General features: G+C 50.2%; 1 protein-coding gene across 1 annotated transcript in view; it reads left to right on the top strand.

The window, feature by feature from the left end:
* INTS4 (integrator complex subunit 4) overlaps positions 1-17,808 on the top strand; it is a 35,842-nt gene that overhangs the window by 5,558 nt on the left and 12,476 nt on the right. The window contains exons 6-17 of the mRNA XM_064168809.1: positions 110-160; positions 1,676-1,764; positions 2,731-2,851; positions 4,623-4,694; positions 6,258-6,432; positions 7,669-7,874; positions 8,313-8,455; positions 9,057-9,172; positions 11,221-11,354; positions 12,200-12,357; positions 15,716-15,809; positions 16,620-16,700. Of these exons, the coding sequence (XP_064024879.1) occupies positions 110-160; positions 1,676-1,764; positions 2,731-2,851; positions 4,623-4,694; positions 6,258-6,432; positions 7,669-7,874; positions 8,313-8,455; positions 9,057-9,172; positions 11,221-11,354; positions 12,200-12,357; positions 15,716-15,809; positions 16,620-16,700 (1,440 nt within the window). The remainder of the gene's footprint in view (positions 1-109; positions 161-1,675; positions 1,765-2,730; positions 2,852-4,622; positions 4,695-6,257; positions 6,433-7,668; positions 7,875-8,312; positions 8,456-9,056; positions 9,173-11,220; positions 11,355-12,199; positions 12,358-15,715; positions 15,810-16,619; positions 16,701-17,808) is intronic.

Here is a 17,808-nt window from a genome sequence, read left to right as displayed (position 1 = left end):
CAAGAAAAGCAATCAACTAATTTTATTGAAAGCAGAAAAACTTATTCTCTGTCACCTCAGCCTCTAGTTACAGTTGCTTGTCTTTGATTGTTTCTTTTCCTTCCTGTAGCTGCAACTTCATGAAAGAGGACTAAAATTACAGCAGGCTATTTACAGTCAGGTAAAACCTCACCTTCATTTCTGTTTGGTTTGGCACTCATTTGCAGGTCTTGCCTTTTGGATTCTGTCAGAATGTGCTTTGAGAGGAGTGGGGCAGTGAAGAGAAGGATTTTGCACTTCAGTTGCCTGTATTCCTTATTGCCATGTAGCAGTAGAAATAGATCTGGCTTGCATCCATTGTGCTTCAACACACAAATGCTGGGATACAAACTGATTATTGGGGGAGATAACAGGCCAAGGATTGATGGCTTTAAACTAAAAGAGCAGAGATTCAGACTAAACATAAGGAAGAATGTTTTCATGGTGAGACACTGGAACAGGTTGCCCAGAGAGATGGGAGATAGTCCATCCCTGCAAGCATTCCAGGCCAGGTTGGATGGGGCTCTAAGCAACCTGGCTCTAGTTGAGGCTATCCTTGCTGAATTCAGGAGGGTTGGAACTAGGTAGATGACTTCTAAGATCTAATGTGTACCCAGGTGGGCAGCAGAGCCAATGGCATCCTGGGCTGGCTCAGGAGCAGTGTGGGCAGCAGGACAAGGGAGGTTCTTGTGCCCCTGTACTCAGCACTGCTCAGGCCACAGCTTGAGTGCTGTGTCCAGTTGCGGGCTCCTGAATTGCGGAGAGCTGTTGAGGTGCTGGAAGGTGTTTGGAGCAGGGCAGCAAGGCTGGGGAGGGACTTGGAGCAGAGCCCTGTGAGGAGAGGCTGAGGGAGCTGGGGGTGTGCAGCCTGCAGCAGAGGAGGCTCAGGGCAGAGCTCACTGCTGTTGGCAGCTGCCTTCAGGGAGGCTGTAGCCAGGTGGGGTTGGGCTCTGCTGCCAGGCAAGCAGCAAGAGCAGAAGGGGACAGAGTCTGAAGCTGTGCCAGGGCAGGTCTAGGCTGGATGTGAGGAGGAAGTTCCTGGCAGAGAGAGTGATTGGCATTGGAATGGGCTGCCCAGGGAGGTGGTGGAGTGGCTGTGCCTGGAGGTGTTGCAGCCAAGCCTGGCTGGGGCACTTAGTGCCATGGTCTGGTTGTTGAGACAGGGCTGGCTGCTAGGTTGTGCTGGCTGAGCCTGGAGCTCTCTTCAGCCTGCTTAATTCTATGATTGTAAGATCTCTTCCAACCCAAACCATTCCATGCTAATCATTCCAGAACTATCTATCAATATGACAATTGTGTCACCTGATGCACTCAAAGTCTTACACCTTTATTCATTGGTGAGTGCACATGAAACCTCTATTTCTGTGTGAGGTTGTGCAGCTGAAGGCTGTATCAAGTCAGTTCCATTAGAGAACTGTTCTGGGCCTCCTGCACAGTACAGGCAGTTCTGGAGTTGCACAGCACATGCCTGATTTGATTTTTTTAGGACTAGTCTACTGGATCAAAGTTGAAAATGCTAGGGGGTAGGAGGGAAGGCTGAATTCACTCAATCTGTCCTAACTGGTTTATGGTCAGGCTCCTGAATGTGCTGTGAGAAATGAATGAGAACTCAGGTAGAGATCTTTCAGCTCTATTGGGGCTGTGAATCTTCTTCCAGGCCTGCAAGCTGCTGGCAGATGATTATGAGCAAGTTCGCAGTGCTGCAGTTCAGCTGATTTGGGTCCTCAGCCAACTCTACCCTGAAAGGTATGTGCTGCATGCAGAGTGACTCAAGGCACTGGCAGAGCAACCATCCCAGTCCTGAGAGCTTTGTGCTGCTAAGTCTCAGGAGCAGCTGTTGGAAAATCCATGAGCACATCTTGCTGGTACCTGATGAGAGTGCAGCCACTGGGGAAAGGTTTGGTTCCTGGTATTTGTTGCAAATGGAGAGGGATTCAGGATTGCTCTTTCTCTGCTTGGTGCCATCCAGCATGGCCTGGGGCCATGTTTGGGATAGAGTGGCTGGAGAGTAGCCAGGGAGAAAGGGACCTGGGGGTGCTGGTAGATAGGAGCTGAAGCTGAGGCAGCAGTGCTCAGGTGGGCAGCAGAGCTAATGGCATCCTGGGCTGGCTCAGGAGCAGTGTGGGCAGCAGGACAAGGGAGGTTCTTGTGCCCCTGTACTCAGCACTGCTCAGACCACAGCTCGAGTGTTGTGTCCAGTTGTGGGCTCCTCAATTGCAGAGAGCTGCTGAGGTGCTGGAAGGTGTTTGGAGCAGGGCAGCAAGGCTGGGGAGGGGCCTGGAGCAGAGCCCTGTGAGGAGAGGCTGAGGGAGCTGGGGGTGTTCAGCCTGCAGCAGAGGAGGCTCAGGGCAGAGCTCATTGCTGCCTGCAGCTGCCTGCAGGGAGGCTGTAGCCAGGTGGGGTTGGGCTCTGCTGCCAGGCAGCCAGGGAGAGAAGAAGGGGACAGAGTCTGAAGCTGTGGCAGGGCAGGTCTAGGCTGGATGTGAGGAGGAAGTTGCTGGCAGAGAGAGTGATTGGCATTGGAATGGGCTGCCCAGGGAGGTGATGGAGTGGCTGTGGCTGGAGGTGTTGCAGCCAAGCCTGGCTGGGGCACTTAGTGCCATGGTCTGGTTGGTTGGGCAGGGCTGGTTGGGCTGGCTGAGCTTGGAGCTCTCTTCCAGCCTGGTTGATTCTGTGAAGATCAGCAGAGTGATTTGTGTTTCCCTCTCCCAGCATTGTCCCAATCCCTTCTTCCAATGAAGAAATTCGTTTGGTGGATGATGCCTTTGGGAAAATCTGTCACATGGTCAGTGATGGCTCCTGGGTTGTGAGAGTACAAGCTGCCAAGCTGCTGGTAAGTTAGTCTCTGGTTCAGAGCAGCTCATCTTATGCTACTTCCCTTTTCACATGGGGAGGGATAATACCAGACACCAGTACAGATTGAGTTGTCCTGCTGGAAAGCAGCTCCATAGAGCAAGACTTTTTGGAGTCCTAATGGACAGCAAGTCCAGGGGCCAGCAATGTGCTCTTGTTCCCAAGAGCGCCAATGGCATCCTGGGGTGCATCAGGAAAAGTGTGGCCAGCAGGTCTAGGGAGGTTCTTCTTCTCTACTCTCTCCTAGTGAGACCACACCTGGAATACTATGTCCAATTTTGGGCTCCCCAGTTCAAGAGAGACAGGCACCTGTTGGACAGAGTCCATCAGAGAGCTACAGGGATGGCTGGGAGACTTGAACATCTCTTCTGTGAAGAAAGACTGAGAGACCTGGAGCTGTTTAGTCCTGGGAGAAGGCTGGGAGGGATCTTATCACCATCTATAAATGTCTGAGGGCTGGGTGTGAAGATGAAGGTGCCAGGCTCTTTTCAGTGGTGCCCAGTGGTAGAACAAGGGACAGTGGGCACAGGCTAGAACTCAGGAGCTTCCACCTCAACACAGGGAGACACTTCTTTCCACTGAGGCTGACAGAGCACTAGAATGGGCTGCCCAGAGAGGTTGTGGAGTCTCCTTCTCTGGAGACTTTCATAACCCTCCTGGATACATTCTGGTGTGCTTTGCCCTAGGTGATCCTGCTCTGGCAAGGGAGTTTGAACTCAATGATCTCTGGAGTCCCCTTCCAACCCACAACATTCTGTGACATATTTGAAAATATGTGGGGGAGGTTTAAAAACTGAATCTTGTTTCTACCAAAATTCTGAGAAAGAAATGAGAGAGGATGAGAAAATCTGGAAAATGTGGCCAGCAGGACAAGGGAGGTTCTTCTGCCCCTGTGCTTGAGTGCTGGGTCCAGCTGTGGGCTCCTGAATTGCAGAGAGATGTTGAGGTGCTGGAAGGTGTTTGGAGCAGGGCAGCAAGGCTGGGGAGGGGCCTGGAGCAGAGCCCTGTGAGGAGAGGCTGAGGGAGCTGGGGGTGTGCAGCCTGCAGCAGAGGAGGCTCAGGGCAGAGCTCATTGCTGCCTGCAGCTGCCTGCAGGGAGGCTGTAGCCAGGTGGGGTTGGGCTCTGCTGCCGGGCAGCCAGGGACAGAAGAAGGGGACAGAGTCTGAAGCTGTGCCAGGGCAGGTCTAGGCTGGATGTGAGGAGGAAGTTCCTGGCAGAGAGAGTGATTGGCATTGGAATGGGCTGCCCAGGGAGGTGGTGGAGTGGCCGTGGCTTGGAGGTGTTGCAGCCAAGCCTGGCTGGGGCACTTAGTGCCATGGTCTGGTTGGTTGGGCAGGGCTGGGTGCTAGGTTGGGCTGGCTGAGCTTGGAGCTCTCTTCCAACCTGCTTGATTCTGTGATTCTATTCTATGAAAATTCTCAGCTGAACTCTGCAGTGATTCTTTCCTTGAGAGCAGAGGGTTGAGTATCCAAGAGAAAAAGAAGTCCTTGTCTTAATTCCTTCCCCCTGCTTCTTCAGTACAGGACTTGTAAACCAAATGAACCCTAGAAAGCCCACAGGAACCTCAGTGGGAGAATAAACTGCTCTGACTGTCTTAAACTTCTTTAGGCTCTGATACAATGACAGTGTCTGTCTTAGCATGAGTGAATGAGAGTGGATGTTTTGTCAGGAAATTGCATGGTGTACTTTGGAATATTCCTGGTTCTTCCTTTTGATGCTTGTTTTTCTTCTCTCTTTTTTTCCCCTTTAGGGTTCCATGCAGCAAGTTAGTTCCCATTTCTTAGAGCAGACCCTTGACAAGAAGCTCATGTCAGATCTGAGGGTATGTAAAGGTTTGAGTTTGGTTTTGCTTTCTGTGCTGTACTAAAATCACACAGCAGGGACCTTAATGCTGAGTGTGTTTATTCAGCATGTCCTTGCCTCAGGGTGGGGAAAAAAAAGAGGTTTTTACCTAAATTTGAACAGTTCTCTTCTGTGACAGATGTCAGATAAAAGTTAAAAGCTGAATAAAGTTGCTAATATTGGGACCAAGGTAAAATGTATTCCATCTTGCTGGTTAGAATGCTTGACATGTTGTGGGCTCCTCAATTCAAGAGAGCTGTTGAGGTGCTGGGAGGTGTTTGGAGCAGGGCAGCAAGGCTGGGGAGGGGCCTGGAGCACAGCCCTGTGAGGAGAGGCTGAGGGAGCTGGGGGTGTGCAGCCTGCAGCAGAGGAGGCTCAGGGCAGAGCTCATTGCTGCCTGCAGCTGCCTGCAGGGAGGCTGTAGCCAGGTGGGGTTGGGCTCTGCTGCCAGGCAAGCAGCAAGAGCAGAAGGGGACAGAGTCTGAAGCTGTGGCAGGGCAGGTCTAGGCTGGATGTTGTTAGGAAGTTGCTGTCAGAGAGAGTGATTGGCATTGGAATGGGCTGCCCAGGGAGGTGGTGGAGTGGCTGTGGCTGGAGGTATTGAAGCCAAGCCTGGCTGGGGCACTTAGTGCCATGGTCTGGTTGGTTGGGCAGGGCTGGGTGCTAGTTTGGACTGTCTGAGCTTGGAGCTCTCTTCCAACCTGCTTGATTCTGTGGTTCTATGATTCTGCTGAGAGTTAATTGATTATGACAGAGGTTTTCTTTGATCTGAAAATCAGTGAAGCAGTTGCTAGCTTTAGCTTTTATTAGCTGACTGTGTAATAAACAGCTCGAGGCTCTCCAGGTTTCACAGGTCAGAGGTAAACCTTTGTGTGCTTCTGGCAGCCTTTTGTTCTGTATGGAAATATTGTAGTTTAGTTTCAAACCAAACTTAGGGAAACCCTCTTCAGGACCCCACCAGCATTGTGGTCAAGTAGAATCATAGAACCAACCAGGCTGGAAGAGACCTTCAAGATCATCCAGGCCAACCTGGCACCCAGCCCTGCACAACCAACCAGACCATGGCACTAAGTGCCCCAGCCAGGCTTGGCTGCAACACCTCCAGGCACGGCCACTCCACCACCTCCCTGGGCAGCCCATTCCAGTGCCAATCACTCTCTCTGCCAGCAACTTCCTCCTCACATCCAGCCTAGACCTGCCCTGCCACAACTTCAGACTCTATCCCCTTCTTCTCTTGCTGCTTGCCTGGCAGCAGAGCCCAACCCCACCTGGCTACAGCCTCCCTGCAGGCAGCTGCAGGCAGCAATGAGCTCTGCCCTGAGCCTCCTCTGCTGCAGGCTGCACACCCCCAGCTCCCTCAGCCTCTCCTCACAGGGCTGTGCTCCAGGCCTTTCACCAGCTTTGCTGCCCTTCTCTGGACACATTCCAGCACTCAGCACTGCTTAGACCACACCTTGAGTCCTGTGTCCAGGTGTGGGCCCTTTAAAGTTTGGTCTCCTTTAAGGCTTTGCCCTGGTTGTAACTGAGAGCCTTGTTTGGGCAGAGGAAGCGCACTGCACACGAGCGAGCCAAAGAACTCTACAGCTCTGGGGAGTTCTCCAGCGGCAGAAAGTGGGGAGATGATGCTCCCAAAGAAGAAGTTGATACAGGAGCTGTAAACTTGATCGAATCAGGAGCTTGTGGGGCCTTTGTTCATGGCCTGGAAGATGAGATGTATGGTGAGTATTAACTTACTACGGAATGTTTAAAGGAGGGGTGGGATGTGTGCTGGCTAACAAAGCTTTGGGGTTTGGGTGGGGTTGTTTGGTCAAAATAGATGCCTTGGCTGTTGTTTTTTCAACAGGTCATGCTCTCAGGCTGCTGGGGTTTATTCCATTGTGGTCTCAACTATGACTGTTAAAGATCCATGGAATCCTTTTGCTGGGAAAGGACCTTTGAAATTGTTGAGCTAACTGTTAACGCTGGCAAGTCCACCACTAATCCACGTTCCTTCTGCGCCACATCTACTCATGGAATCACAGAATCAGGGTTGGAAGGGACCACAAGGGCCATCTAGTTCCAACCCCCCTGCCATGGGCAGGGGCACCCTACCCTGGATTGGGGAGCTTCATCCAGCCTGGCCTTAAGCACCTCCAGGGACAGGGTTTCAACCACCTCCCTGGGCAACCTATTCCAGGGTCTCACCACTCTCATGGTGAAGAACTTCCTCCTCATGTCCATCTTTCAAAGCCCTCCAGAGATGGTGGCTCAGCCACTTGCCTGGGCATGATATTCCAGGCCTTGATAGCCCTTTTAATGAAGGGGTTTTTGCAACTTTAAACTTGAGCTGTTTTGTCTTGTCCTGTTGCTTGTCACTGGAACAAAAAAGCCAACACCCACCTTGCTATATGTGACAGTTTGGGTGTTACCCAGCCCCCCAACACTGTTATGAAATCACCCAGACTAGACTCAGCCAAGCAACAGAACAAGAGGACACTTGCCTCAAGTCTCAAGTTGTGGCAGGGGAGGTCTAGGCTGGGTGTTAGGAGGAAGTTCCTGGCAGAGAGAGTGATTGGCACTGGAATGGGCTGCCCAGGGAGGTGGTGGAGTGGCCGTGGCTGGAGGTGTTCAAGAAAAAAACTGACTGGGGCACTTAGTGCCATGGTCTGGTTGATTGGATGGGGCTGGCTGCTAGGATGGACTGGCTGAGCTTGGAGCTCTCTTCCAACCTGCTTGATTCTGTCATCTCCTTGGGTCCCTTCCAATCCCTAACATCCTGTGATCCTTTGAGGTCTTGACCAGCCTGGTCTAGTGGAAAGTGTCCCTGCCCATGGCAAGATTGGGGCTGAAACTAGCTCTTCTTTGAGGTCCCTTCCACCCTAACCTGTCCTGTGATGAATAAGAGGCCTGGCTGTTGGGTGTTGATGTCCTTTGAAGCAGCACTTAGAGTTAATTCCCTCCCTCTCCCTTGACAGAGGTCCGGATCGCTGCGGTTGAAGCCCTCTGCATGCTGGCTCAGTCCTCACCTTGTTTTGCTGAGAAGTGCCTGGATTTTTTGGTTGATATGTTCAATGATGAGATCGAGGAGGTGAGGCTGCAGTCAATACATACCATGAGGAAAATCTCCCACAACATCACCCTGAGAGAAGACCAGCTGGATACTGTCTTGGCTGTCTTGGAGGTAAGGAATTCCTAAGGGAGAAAGGCTTCCTTTGGGAGCTTTGACTGAGGTAATGCTAGCCAGCCCCTTCCTCTGAGCTGAAGCTGTCCACCTTGAGTTGAGTTAGTCAGCATCCTCCTTTCCTCTTACTGCTCTGCCTAAGGGTACAGCATCACCCAAACCAAACATTGATTCTTGCTCTGCTTGAGGGGGTCAGCAGTGAAGCCGATCCCATGCATTCAGGTAAGCGAAGTGTGTGGGTGGATGAAACCAGCAGGAGACCCTGCAGCAGGGTCTGCCTGGCAGTCACTTCACCTGTGCATAGCAATGATGAGCAGAAACATGCCCTGCTTTTCATCTGCCTCTCACCCTAATTCAGCCAAGGAGCAGGAAGTGTCTGTTGCAGGCACATCTTCCCTCTCAGCACTCGAAGGTCTCTGGGCTGGGTTTGTCTTTCAGGATTCTTCAAGGGACATTCGGGAAGCACTTCATGAACTGTTGTGTTGCACCAATGTCTCCACTAAAGAAGGCATCCATCTTGCACTGGTGGAGCTGCTGAAAAACCTAACCAAGTATCCCACAGACAGAGAATCCATATGGAAGTGAGTGTCTTCAGTGTGGCTACTTATGTTCTTAGTCTTTTTAGGTCATTGAAGCATTGGGCTGATACTGGGCTGGCCAAGGAGGTAAGAGCTGTACAGATGCACAGCCCTGTTGCTCTAGAAATGTTTGGAGTAGTAGCTGCACTAAGCATTGTACATAACCATGAAGTGATGTGGAAACTCTGTGTTATTCTTGCTTGTCAATGCTGGGAATCCAGAACTGGTGACAGGATGAGGGGGCTGGGTGCTAGGTTGGACTGGATGATCCTGGAGGTCTCTTCTAACCTGATTGATTCCATGATTGTATGATGAGAAAGGTGCACTTGCATGTTGGTACCTACTAAGAAAGCTTTTCTTTTTGGATTCCATAGCTCCAGTTTAAACAAACAGCTTTTATTACTGCTTGGTGTTTTCTTTAAAGCTGTCCTCTCTCTGTTTTCTTGGATCCTATAAAATATTAATGCTAAGAGTCAGCCATGAGGTTTGGACAGTAGAGTTTTGATGCTGACCAGTGCCACTGCAAGACAAAAGCAAACCTTCAAATGCTGAATTTTGCACTGTAGATATTTACTAAGAAATCTATCAACCTGTGTATTTTCAGATGCCTGAAGTTCCTGGGAAGCAGGCATCCCACTTTGGTGCTTCCTCTAGTCCCAGAGCTGCTGAGCACGCATCCGTTCTTTGACACTCCAGAACCTGACATGGATGACCCAGCCTGTATCCTTTCTGAGTATTTCACAGAATCACAGAAACAAGCAGGTTGGAAGAGAGCTCCAAGCTCAGCCAGCCCAACCTAGCACCCAGCCCTGCCCAACCAACCAGACCATGGCACTAAGTGCCCCAGCCAGGCTTGGCTGCAACACCTCCAGCCACGGCCACTCCACCACCTCCCTGGGCAGCCCATTCCAATGCCAATCACTCTCTCTGCAACCAACTTCCTAACAACATCCATCCTAGACCTGCCCTGCCACAGCTTCAGACTCTGTCCCCTTCTTCTCTTGCTGCTTGCCTGGCAGCAGAGCCCAACCCCACCTGGCTACAGCCTTCCTTCAGGGAGCTGCAGGCAGCAATGAGCTCTGCCCTGAGCCTCCTCTGCTGCAGGCTGCACCCCCCCAGCTCCCTCAGCCTCTCCTCATAGGGTTTGTGTTCCAGGCCTTTCACCAGCTTTAGATTTCAGAGAATCATAGAATGGTTTAGGTTGGAAGTGACCTCAAGGATCATCCAGTTCCAGCCCCCTGCCATAGGAGAGGAATGACCTTTTGCAAGGGCTTGTAGTGATAGGATGAGATGGAATGGAGTGAAGCTGGAAGAGGGGAGATTTAGACTGGAGATTAGGAAGAAATTCTTTACAGTGAGAGTGGTGAGACAGTGGAAGAGGTTGCCCAGGGAGGCTGTGAATTCCCCCTCCCATGTTCAAGGCCAGGGTGGTTGAGACCTTGAGCAAGCCATTCTAGTGAAAGTTGTCCCTGCCCTTGGCAGGGTGGTTGGAACTAACTGAACTGTGAGATCCCTTCCAACCCAAACCATTCAGTGACTTTGGTGGAGAGAAGCTGTTCTTTAGCACAATGAACTTTCTTGCCCTGAACCAAAGAATATTGTTTGGGAGAATGTTCTAGAGGTAACTTGCTACCAAATTTCATGGAGATCAATTCCTTGAAATCCAGGCCTAGGAGCCAAAAGGTAGACCTGGTTGGTGTTTCCACTGTAAACTGGTAATTAAAAGTTGTGGGGTTTTAATTCAAAGCAATTGACAGCTTTGAATCAGATCAGTTGAACAGCTTCAGCTCCAAACTGGAATGAATTTTGGGCAAAGAGGAGAAGTTGTTTTAAGTGGGAGCCTGGCAGCCTGTGGATGCAAAAGATTTTTCAGGCTGTGAGAGATTTGAGTTCAGTTCCATCTGTGGCTGAACCTGGTTTTTCCCCATGTAGGCAGGTGCCCAGGTAAGCTTTGAACTGGGATCCTTTTACATTCTCCTGTTGGAGATCACAGACTACTGAAGAACAGCTGAAGGAACTGGGGTTGTTTAGTGTGGAGGAGGCTGAGGAGAGAGAGCTGGGGTTATTTAGTGTGGAGAAGAGGAGGCTGAGGAGAGAGCTGGGGTAGTTTAATATGGAGAAGAGGAGGCTGAGGAGAGGGAGCTGGGATTGTTTAGTGTTGAGAAGAGGAGGCTGAGGAGAGGGAGCTGGGGTTGTTTAGTGTGGAGAAGAGGAGGCTGAGGAGAGGGAGCTGGGGTTTTTTAGTGTGGAGAAGAGGAGGCTGAGGAGAGGGAGCTGGGGTGGTTTAGTGTGGAGAAGAGGAGGCTGAGGTGAGGGAACTGGGGTGGTTTAGTCTGCAGAAGAGGAGGCTGAGGAGAGGGAGTTGAGGTTGTTTAGTGTGGAGAAGAGGAGGCTGAGGAGAGGGAGCTGGGGTTGTTTAGTGTGGAGAAGAGGAGGCTGAGGGGCCCCCCAAAGTGGAGTGTCTCAGTCTGGCCCATCCTGCCATCTTTGCACTTTGTTTTCATCTGCACAGACATCACACAATTAACCAGGTTAAAAAAGACCTCTAGGATCATCCAGTCCAACCTAACCCTTCTAATTAGCTAAACCATGGCACTAAGTGCCTCATTTGACTCTTTGGGTTGTGCTCAGCATTTTCCAGCAGTGAAGAACTCCCTAAACAATCTCCAGCAGAGAAAAGGTGGTTGAGTTGTTGTTGCTGGTTTGAATTCCCATCTCTGAGGAGCTCTTCTTGCTGTGCATCTTTCTTTAACAATCAACTCCAACAGATATTGCTGTACTGGTTCTGATTTTTAATGCTGCTAAGAGCTGCCCAACGATGCCTGCCCTCTTCTCTGATCATACCTTCAGACACTACGCTTACCTTCGGGACAGTCTGTCCCATCTGGTCCCTGCTTTGAGAGTAAGTCAAAGCACTTTGGTTTGCACTTCACTCCTGTTGTGGTTATTGCTGCTCTCTTCTATGTCTGAGTTGGGAACACTTGGATTCCAGTTTTCTCCCAAGCACCAAGTGAATGACTATTGAAATCTGCAGTAAGGAGAGACACAGATAGGAAATGGCTACAATATGGATGGGCACAAATCCTGGAAGCTTTCTGCTGCTCTGACTGTGTGGGGAAGGGGAGTTTAGCTTTTGCAAATCTCCCAACATTTGACTTGTGTCCTACCTAAGTAATTTACTTGTGGGTGAGATGTGTTCCTTGTGGCTTTGGAGCTTGGTTTTCCTGCATGGGAGTATAGCTGGGACTGAGGTTGGTCATAAATCTCATAGAATCAGAAGGGACCACAAGGATCAGCCAGTTCCAACCCCCTTGCCATGGGCAGGGACATTCTACCCTAGATGAGGCTGGCCAGAGCCTCATCCAGCCTGGCCTTAACCTCTTCCAGGGCTATTATGACAGCTCATAAAATCAATCACAGCTTGGAAGGCCTTGGACTTCCCTTGACTTCATAGTGACTTCATGTAGATGAGGAAGATGTTTCCCTCGGAGGGATGTTTTAACTTCAGTCTGGAGATCTGTAGGTGCAGATGAGTTGTAAAATGGAGAATATTAACTAACAAAGATGCAGACTTGAGAGCCTTGGTGTAAATCTTGAATTGGAGAAGTGAGTTTGGAGCTCTCAGGTGCTGGTTGATAAGGTGGCAGCATTTAGCAGTGCTGTTGCTTGTGGTAGACTTTTCACCTTCTTTGTTGCTTGCATTGATTGATGTCTTTCTTTTGTGTGGATGTGTTTCCTGTTGCTTAGCTGCCAGGTAGGAAGCTGGTGTCCTCCCCGGCCTCTCCCAGCATTACACCACATGAAGATCCCTCCCAGCAGTTCTTACATCAGAGCCTGGAGAGGGTTTACAACCTTCAGCACCTCGACCCTCAGGGGATACAGGAGCTGCTGGAATTCACCATTCGGTAAGGCTGCAGGCTGAGCTGCTCCTGGGAGGATGGCTTTGGATTCCTGGTTTCTCTGCAGCAGGTGCTTCTCTCAGTGTCAGCACTCAATATCTGGCCTGTACTTTGCTGCTGGGTACTTAGCCTGTACCTCCTCCTAGAGAAGATTGTGGTAAAGCAGCACTCATTGACTGTTAAAAGTAGAATTGAGAAGTCTGAGGTCTTACTCTGTCCTGATGAATAATTGCTGTGTTTTGGAGCAACAGCTTAGTTCTCTGGCCCTGGGCAAGTCCCATGTTTTGACCATATTATTTATAGTGTGCTTTAGGGTAGAATAGAATAGAATCAACCAGGCTGGAAGAGAGCTCCAAGCTCAGCTAGCCCAACCTAGCACCCAGCCCTGCCCAACCAACCAGACCATGGCACTAAGTGCCCCAGCCAGGCTTGGCTGCAACACCTCCAGCCACGGCCACTCCACCACCTCCCTGGGCAGCCCATTCCAATGCCAATCACTCTCTCTGACAACAACTTCCTCCTCACATCCAGCCTACACCTCCCGTGCCACAGCTTCAGGCTCTGGCCCCTTGTTCTGTTGCTGCTTGCCTGGCAGCAGAGCCCAACCCCACCTGGCTACAGCCTCCCTGCAGGTAGCTGTAGATAGCATGATCTGGTCTAGGTGACGCTGCTCTAGCAGGGGGTTTGGACTGGAGGAGCTCTTGAGGTCCCTTCCAGCCCCTGACATCGTGTGACTGTGCAGTTAACTCCTGAGAACCAGTGATGAGATTTGCTGAGCCTGAGATGTAGTGCAAAGGGAAAAGGCAAAAGAACAGCTCCAGTCATTAACTACAGAATGACCCAACCTAGCAGCCAGCCCTGTCCAGTCAACCAGACCATGGCACTAAGTGCCTCATCCAGTCCTTTCTCTACCACCTCCCTGGGCAGCCCATTCCAGTGGCAGGCTGACAGCAGTGTATTCTGTGGTGGGCCAGAACTCCTCCTCCTGATAAGAAGAATGATAGAGAAGTAACACAGACCTTGTGGAGCTGGTTTCTCCTTGGGTCTTATATTCCTAACTGGATGTTAGGAGGAAGTTCTCCACAGAGAGTGATTTGCCATTGGAAACACAACATGATTTTATGATTCTAAGTATACATTCCTTAACTTCCAGCTGGCTGAGTCTAGACTGAGTGATTTCACTCTGTGGGGGGCTCAGGTAACTCCCAAACCATCCCACTGTTGTTGCACAGCCCCTCTGCTTGGAAGAGGTTGCCTTTGGCTGGAAATAGAATCATAGAATCAGTCAGGGTTGGAAGGGACCGCAAGGATCAGGCAGTGCCAACCCCCCTGCCATGCCCAGGGACACCCTACCCTAGAGCTTCTGTTCTCTCCCTTTTTCCTTCTGACTTAACAGCTCTTTGCTTTCCTGCTGGGATTTTTTTCACTTCTGCTTTGGTTTTCTGGTGGTTTTTTCACACTGCTTACCTTGGTCTCCTGTTTGTTTTAGCCCCCCTTTCTTCTTGAAGAATGCATTTTCACACCAACAAATAGGAGATCTGAAAGGTCACTGGTACAAAAGAATCACAGAATCAGTCAGGGCTGGAAGGGAGCACAAGGAGCAGCCAGTGCCAACCCCCTGCCATGCCCAGGGACACCCTACCCTAGAGCAGGCTGCACACAGCCTCAGCCAGCCTGGCCTCAAACACCTCCAGCCATGGGGCCTCAACCACCTCCCTGGGCAACCCAGTCCAGCCTCTCACCACTCTCCTGCTCAACAACTTCCTCCTCATCTCCAGGCTGAAAAATAAGAGAGAGAATCTCACAGATTTGATTTGTTTCTTTGGAATGTGGGAGCACTCAGCAGCCTTCTGGTTTGGCAGAGCTGAATCCCATCAGGAATAGAAAGATAAATCTAAACCAAACAAAAGCAAAAGGTCAGCTGAAGAGCAAACCTCTCTTTTTAATGCATGGAAGCAGAGGGTCATTTTCAGTACCCTGTGGATCAAAACAGAATGCAGGAGAGAGCACAAGAGATGTTGAATCCATATCACCCAACCTGTTTTCTGTTCTGCCACAACGAAAACAAGAAGTTTGTTTTTTTAATGTACCCTTCTGGTTTTAAAACAGGTCTAAAAGTAGAGAGCTAAAGCCTTTTGGGCTTCCACAAGCTGTCAGTGTTGGGTTTTTCCCTCTGTCAAATGAAAAGTTGCTTCTGTTGCTCTGTGATTTACAGCAGAGATGTTGAGACCAGCCAAGACACAGCAGCTGGTTGAGTAGATATCACAGAATCAGTCAGGGCTGGAAGGGACCACAAGGATCAGGCAGTGCCAACTCCCTGCCATGCCCAGGGACACCCTACCCTAGAGCAGGCTGCACACAGCCTCAGCCAGCCTGGCCTCAAACACCTCCAGCCATGGGGCCTCAACCACCTCCCTGGGCAACCCACTCCAGCCTCTCACCACTCTCCTGCTCAACAACCTCCTCCTCACCTCCAGCCTCACTCTCCACACCTCCACCTTTGCTCCATTCCCCCCACTCCTGACACTCCCTCACACTGTCAGAAGTCCGTCCCCAGCTTTTTTGGAGCCCCCTTCAGATGCTGCAAGGCCACTACGAGGTTCCCTGGGAGCCTCCTCTGCTCCAGCCTGCACAGCCCCAACTCTTTCAGGCTGTGCTCACAGCAGAGCTGCTGCAGCCTCTCAGCATCCTCCTGGCCCTGCTCTGGACACTCTCCAGCATCTCCACATCCCTCTTGTAATGGAGGCATATCAGTACATCTCATTTCACCCTGGCTTTATAAGGCAGCTCTATTCCAGATCTCCTTGGTTGTGTGAGCCTGACATGTGCCAAACAACCGAACAACCTTTGCTGTCCATAAAGAGTTAGCTTTCCCAGACTGACATCTGCCAAACAACCTTTCCTGGCTGCAAGAGTTAGCTTTCCCAGCCTGGCATGTGCCAAACAACCTTTCCCAGCCTGCCATGTGCCAAACAACCCTTCCTGGCCTTAAAGAGTTAGCTTTCCCAGCAGTGGAACACAGAAGGGTCGTTAAGTGCTGTAGAAGTTGGGAGTGGTTGAAGTTAAATCAGGAGCTGCCAGGCTCTATGGTTCCCTTAGGGCTGCAGAGTAATGTGTGCTGAGAGACTCTCTGCTTCCTCTGCTGTGCTCCTGTCAGCCTCCAGGGAGAAAGGGGATGCCATATCCCAAGGTGCAAACTGGTTTTGTAGAGCCTGTTGTGCTGCTCCTCCTGGTCCCTGTTCTAAGGGAAGATGCAAGAATGAGTTGGCTTCACTGTTGCTGTGTTCTGAGTGCATTTAGCTGAAGCTGTTTGCTGATTTCACATTGGGCTTTGTTTTCTCTTTCCTTTTTTCACATGCTGCAGTGATCTTCAGAGGCTTGGAGAGCTGCAGTCAGAACTGGCAGGGGTGGCAGATTTCACTGCAACTTACCTTCAGTGTCAGCTGCTCCTCATCAAGGTTTGCCTTCACCTGCAGTTTTTGGGATGCTCTTCAGAAATGCCCCCAGTCCATCTCAGTGTTGCACTTCCCTCTTGTGATGTTTGTGCTGAAAATTGATGCCTAATGGCAGCTCAGGGTTCCAGGGATTTCTGATATTCCTGCTTCCCATCATAGAATCAGGCAGGTTGGAAGAGACCTCCAAGCTCAGCCAGCCCAGGGAGATTGAAACTGGATGTTAGGAAGTTCTTTGCAGTGAGGGTGGTGAGACACTGGCACAGGTTGAGGGTGGTGAGACACTGGCACAGGTTGCCCAGGGAGGCTGTGGAGCACAGAATCACCCAATGTGATCAAAGATCACATTGGGTGATTCAGTGCTCCACAACCTCCCTGGAGGTGTCCAAGGCCAGGTTGGATGAGGCCTTGAGCAACCTGTTCTAGTGGGAGGTGTCCCTGCCTGTGGTAGGGGGTTAGAACTGGCTGATTTTTGAGGTCCCTTCCAACCTAAGCTATTCTATGATACTAGTGGGAAAAGATCAGCCCTCACCTCAGTCCAACCTGCTTTGAGGACAGGCAGCTTCAGGCAGGAGGCAGTGATGTCAGTCACCCAGTCAAGCTTCCTTAGTATTTAAATATCACAAAGCAAATGGGCTGTGGTTGGGTGGGTTTGTTGTGAAACTAGGAATATCAGTAACTGATTGATGACTTCCCCTTCTTAGCAACTTCAGGGGCATGGCAGGGGTGGAGACTGTCCAGGAAGGTTCAGAAAACATTACAGTGCTTAGCCTGCATCTGGGTAGTTCTGATCATGTCATGGTTTTCTCCTTGTAGGCCTTGCAGGAGAAGCTGTGGAATGTGGCAGCTCCTCTCTACTTGAAACAGAATGCCTTAGCCTCTGCTGCAGCAAAACAGGTGAGGTGGAAGCAGCTGGGTCTGTGTGGAGGCAAGGCCTTGGGCATGAGCCCTTTCTTGAATGTGCAACAGTAACATGCTTCTGGTCTTCCTCAGCCATAGGCTGTCCACCTAAATCTTAGTTCATAGACTCAGGATTCCATAACATCATCACAGCCATAGGCTGTCCACCTAAATCTTAGTTCATAGTCTCAGGATTCCATAACATCATCACAGCCATAGGCTGTCCACCTAAATCTTAGTTCAGAGAATCAGGATTCCATAACATCATCACAGCCATAGGCTGTCCACCTAAATCTTAGTTCATAGAATCAGGATTCCATAGGATTACCACAGCCATAGGCTGTCCACCTAAATCTTACTTCATAGACTCAGGATTCCATAGGAACCACAGCCATAGGCTGTACACCTAAATCTTGCTTCATAGAATCAGGATTCCATAGGAACCACAGCCATAGGCTGTCAACCTAAATCTTGCTTCATAGAATCAGGATTCCATAACATCATCACAGCCATAGGCTGTCCAACTAAATCTTGCTTCATAGACTCAGGATTCCATAGGATTATCACAGCCATAGGCTGTCCACCTAAATCTTAGTTCATAGACTCAGGATTCTATAACATCATCACAGCCATAGGCTGTCCACCTACATCTTAGTTCATAGACTCAGGATTCCATAACATCATCACAGCCATAGGCTGTCCACCTACATCTTAGTTCATAGACTCAGGATTCTATAACATCATCACAGCCATAGGCTGTCCACCTACATCTTAGTTCATAGACTCAGGATTCCATAACATCATCACAACTATAGTCTGTCCACCTAAATCTTAGTTCATGGAGTCATAGGATTAGGATTCCAGAACATTATCATAGCTATAGTCTGCCCACCTAAATCTTGCTTCATAGACTCAGGATTCCATAACATCATCACAGCCATAGGCTGTCCACCTACATCTTAGTTTCCCAAAGCAGAGTAATTTCTCTTCAGGGGAGGGAGATTCATGACAACTGTACATAAGCAAACATCACATCCATCTTCCAGAGGAGTCAGAAAGAGGACCCCACAAACCTTTGGGCTGCTTCTTGTCACCTCATGCCTTG

This window comes from Pogoniulus pusillus, chromosome 3 (genome assembly GCF_015220805.1).
Source record: "Pogoniulus pusillus isolate bPogPus1 chromosome 3, bPogPus1.pri, whole genome shotgun sequence".
Taxonomy (NCBI): Eukaryota; Metazoa; Chordata; class Aves; order Piciformes; family Lybiidae; genus Pogoniulus; species Pogoniulus pusillus.
Note: the sequence above shows the minus strand (reverse complement) of the source record. Positions and strands in the feature narration are given on the sequence as shown.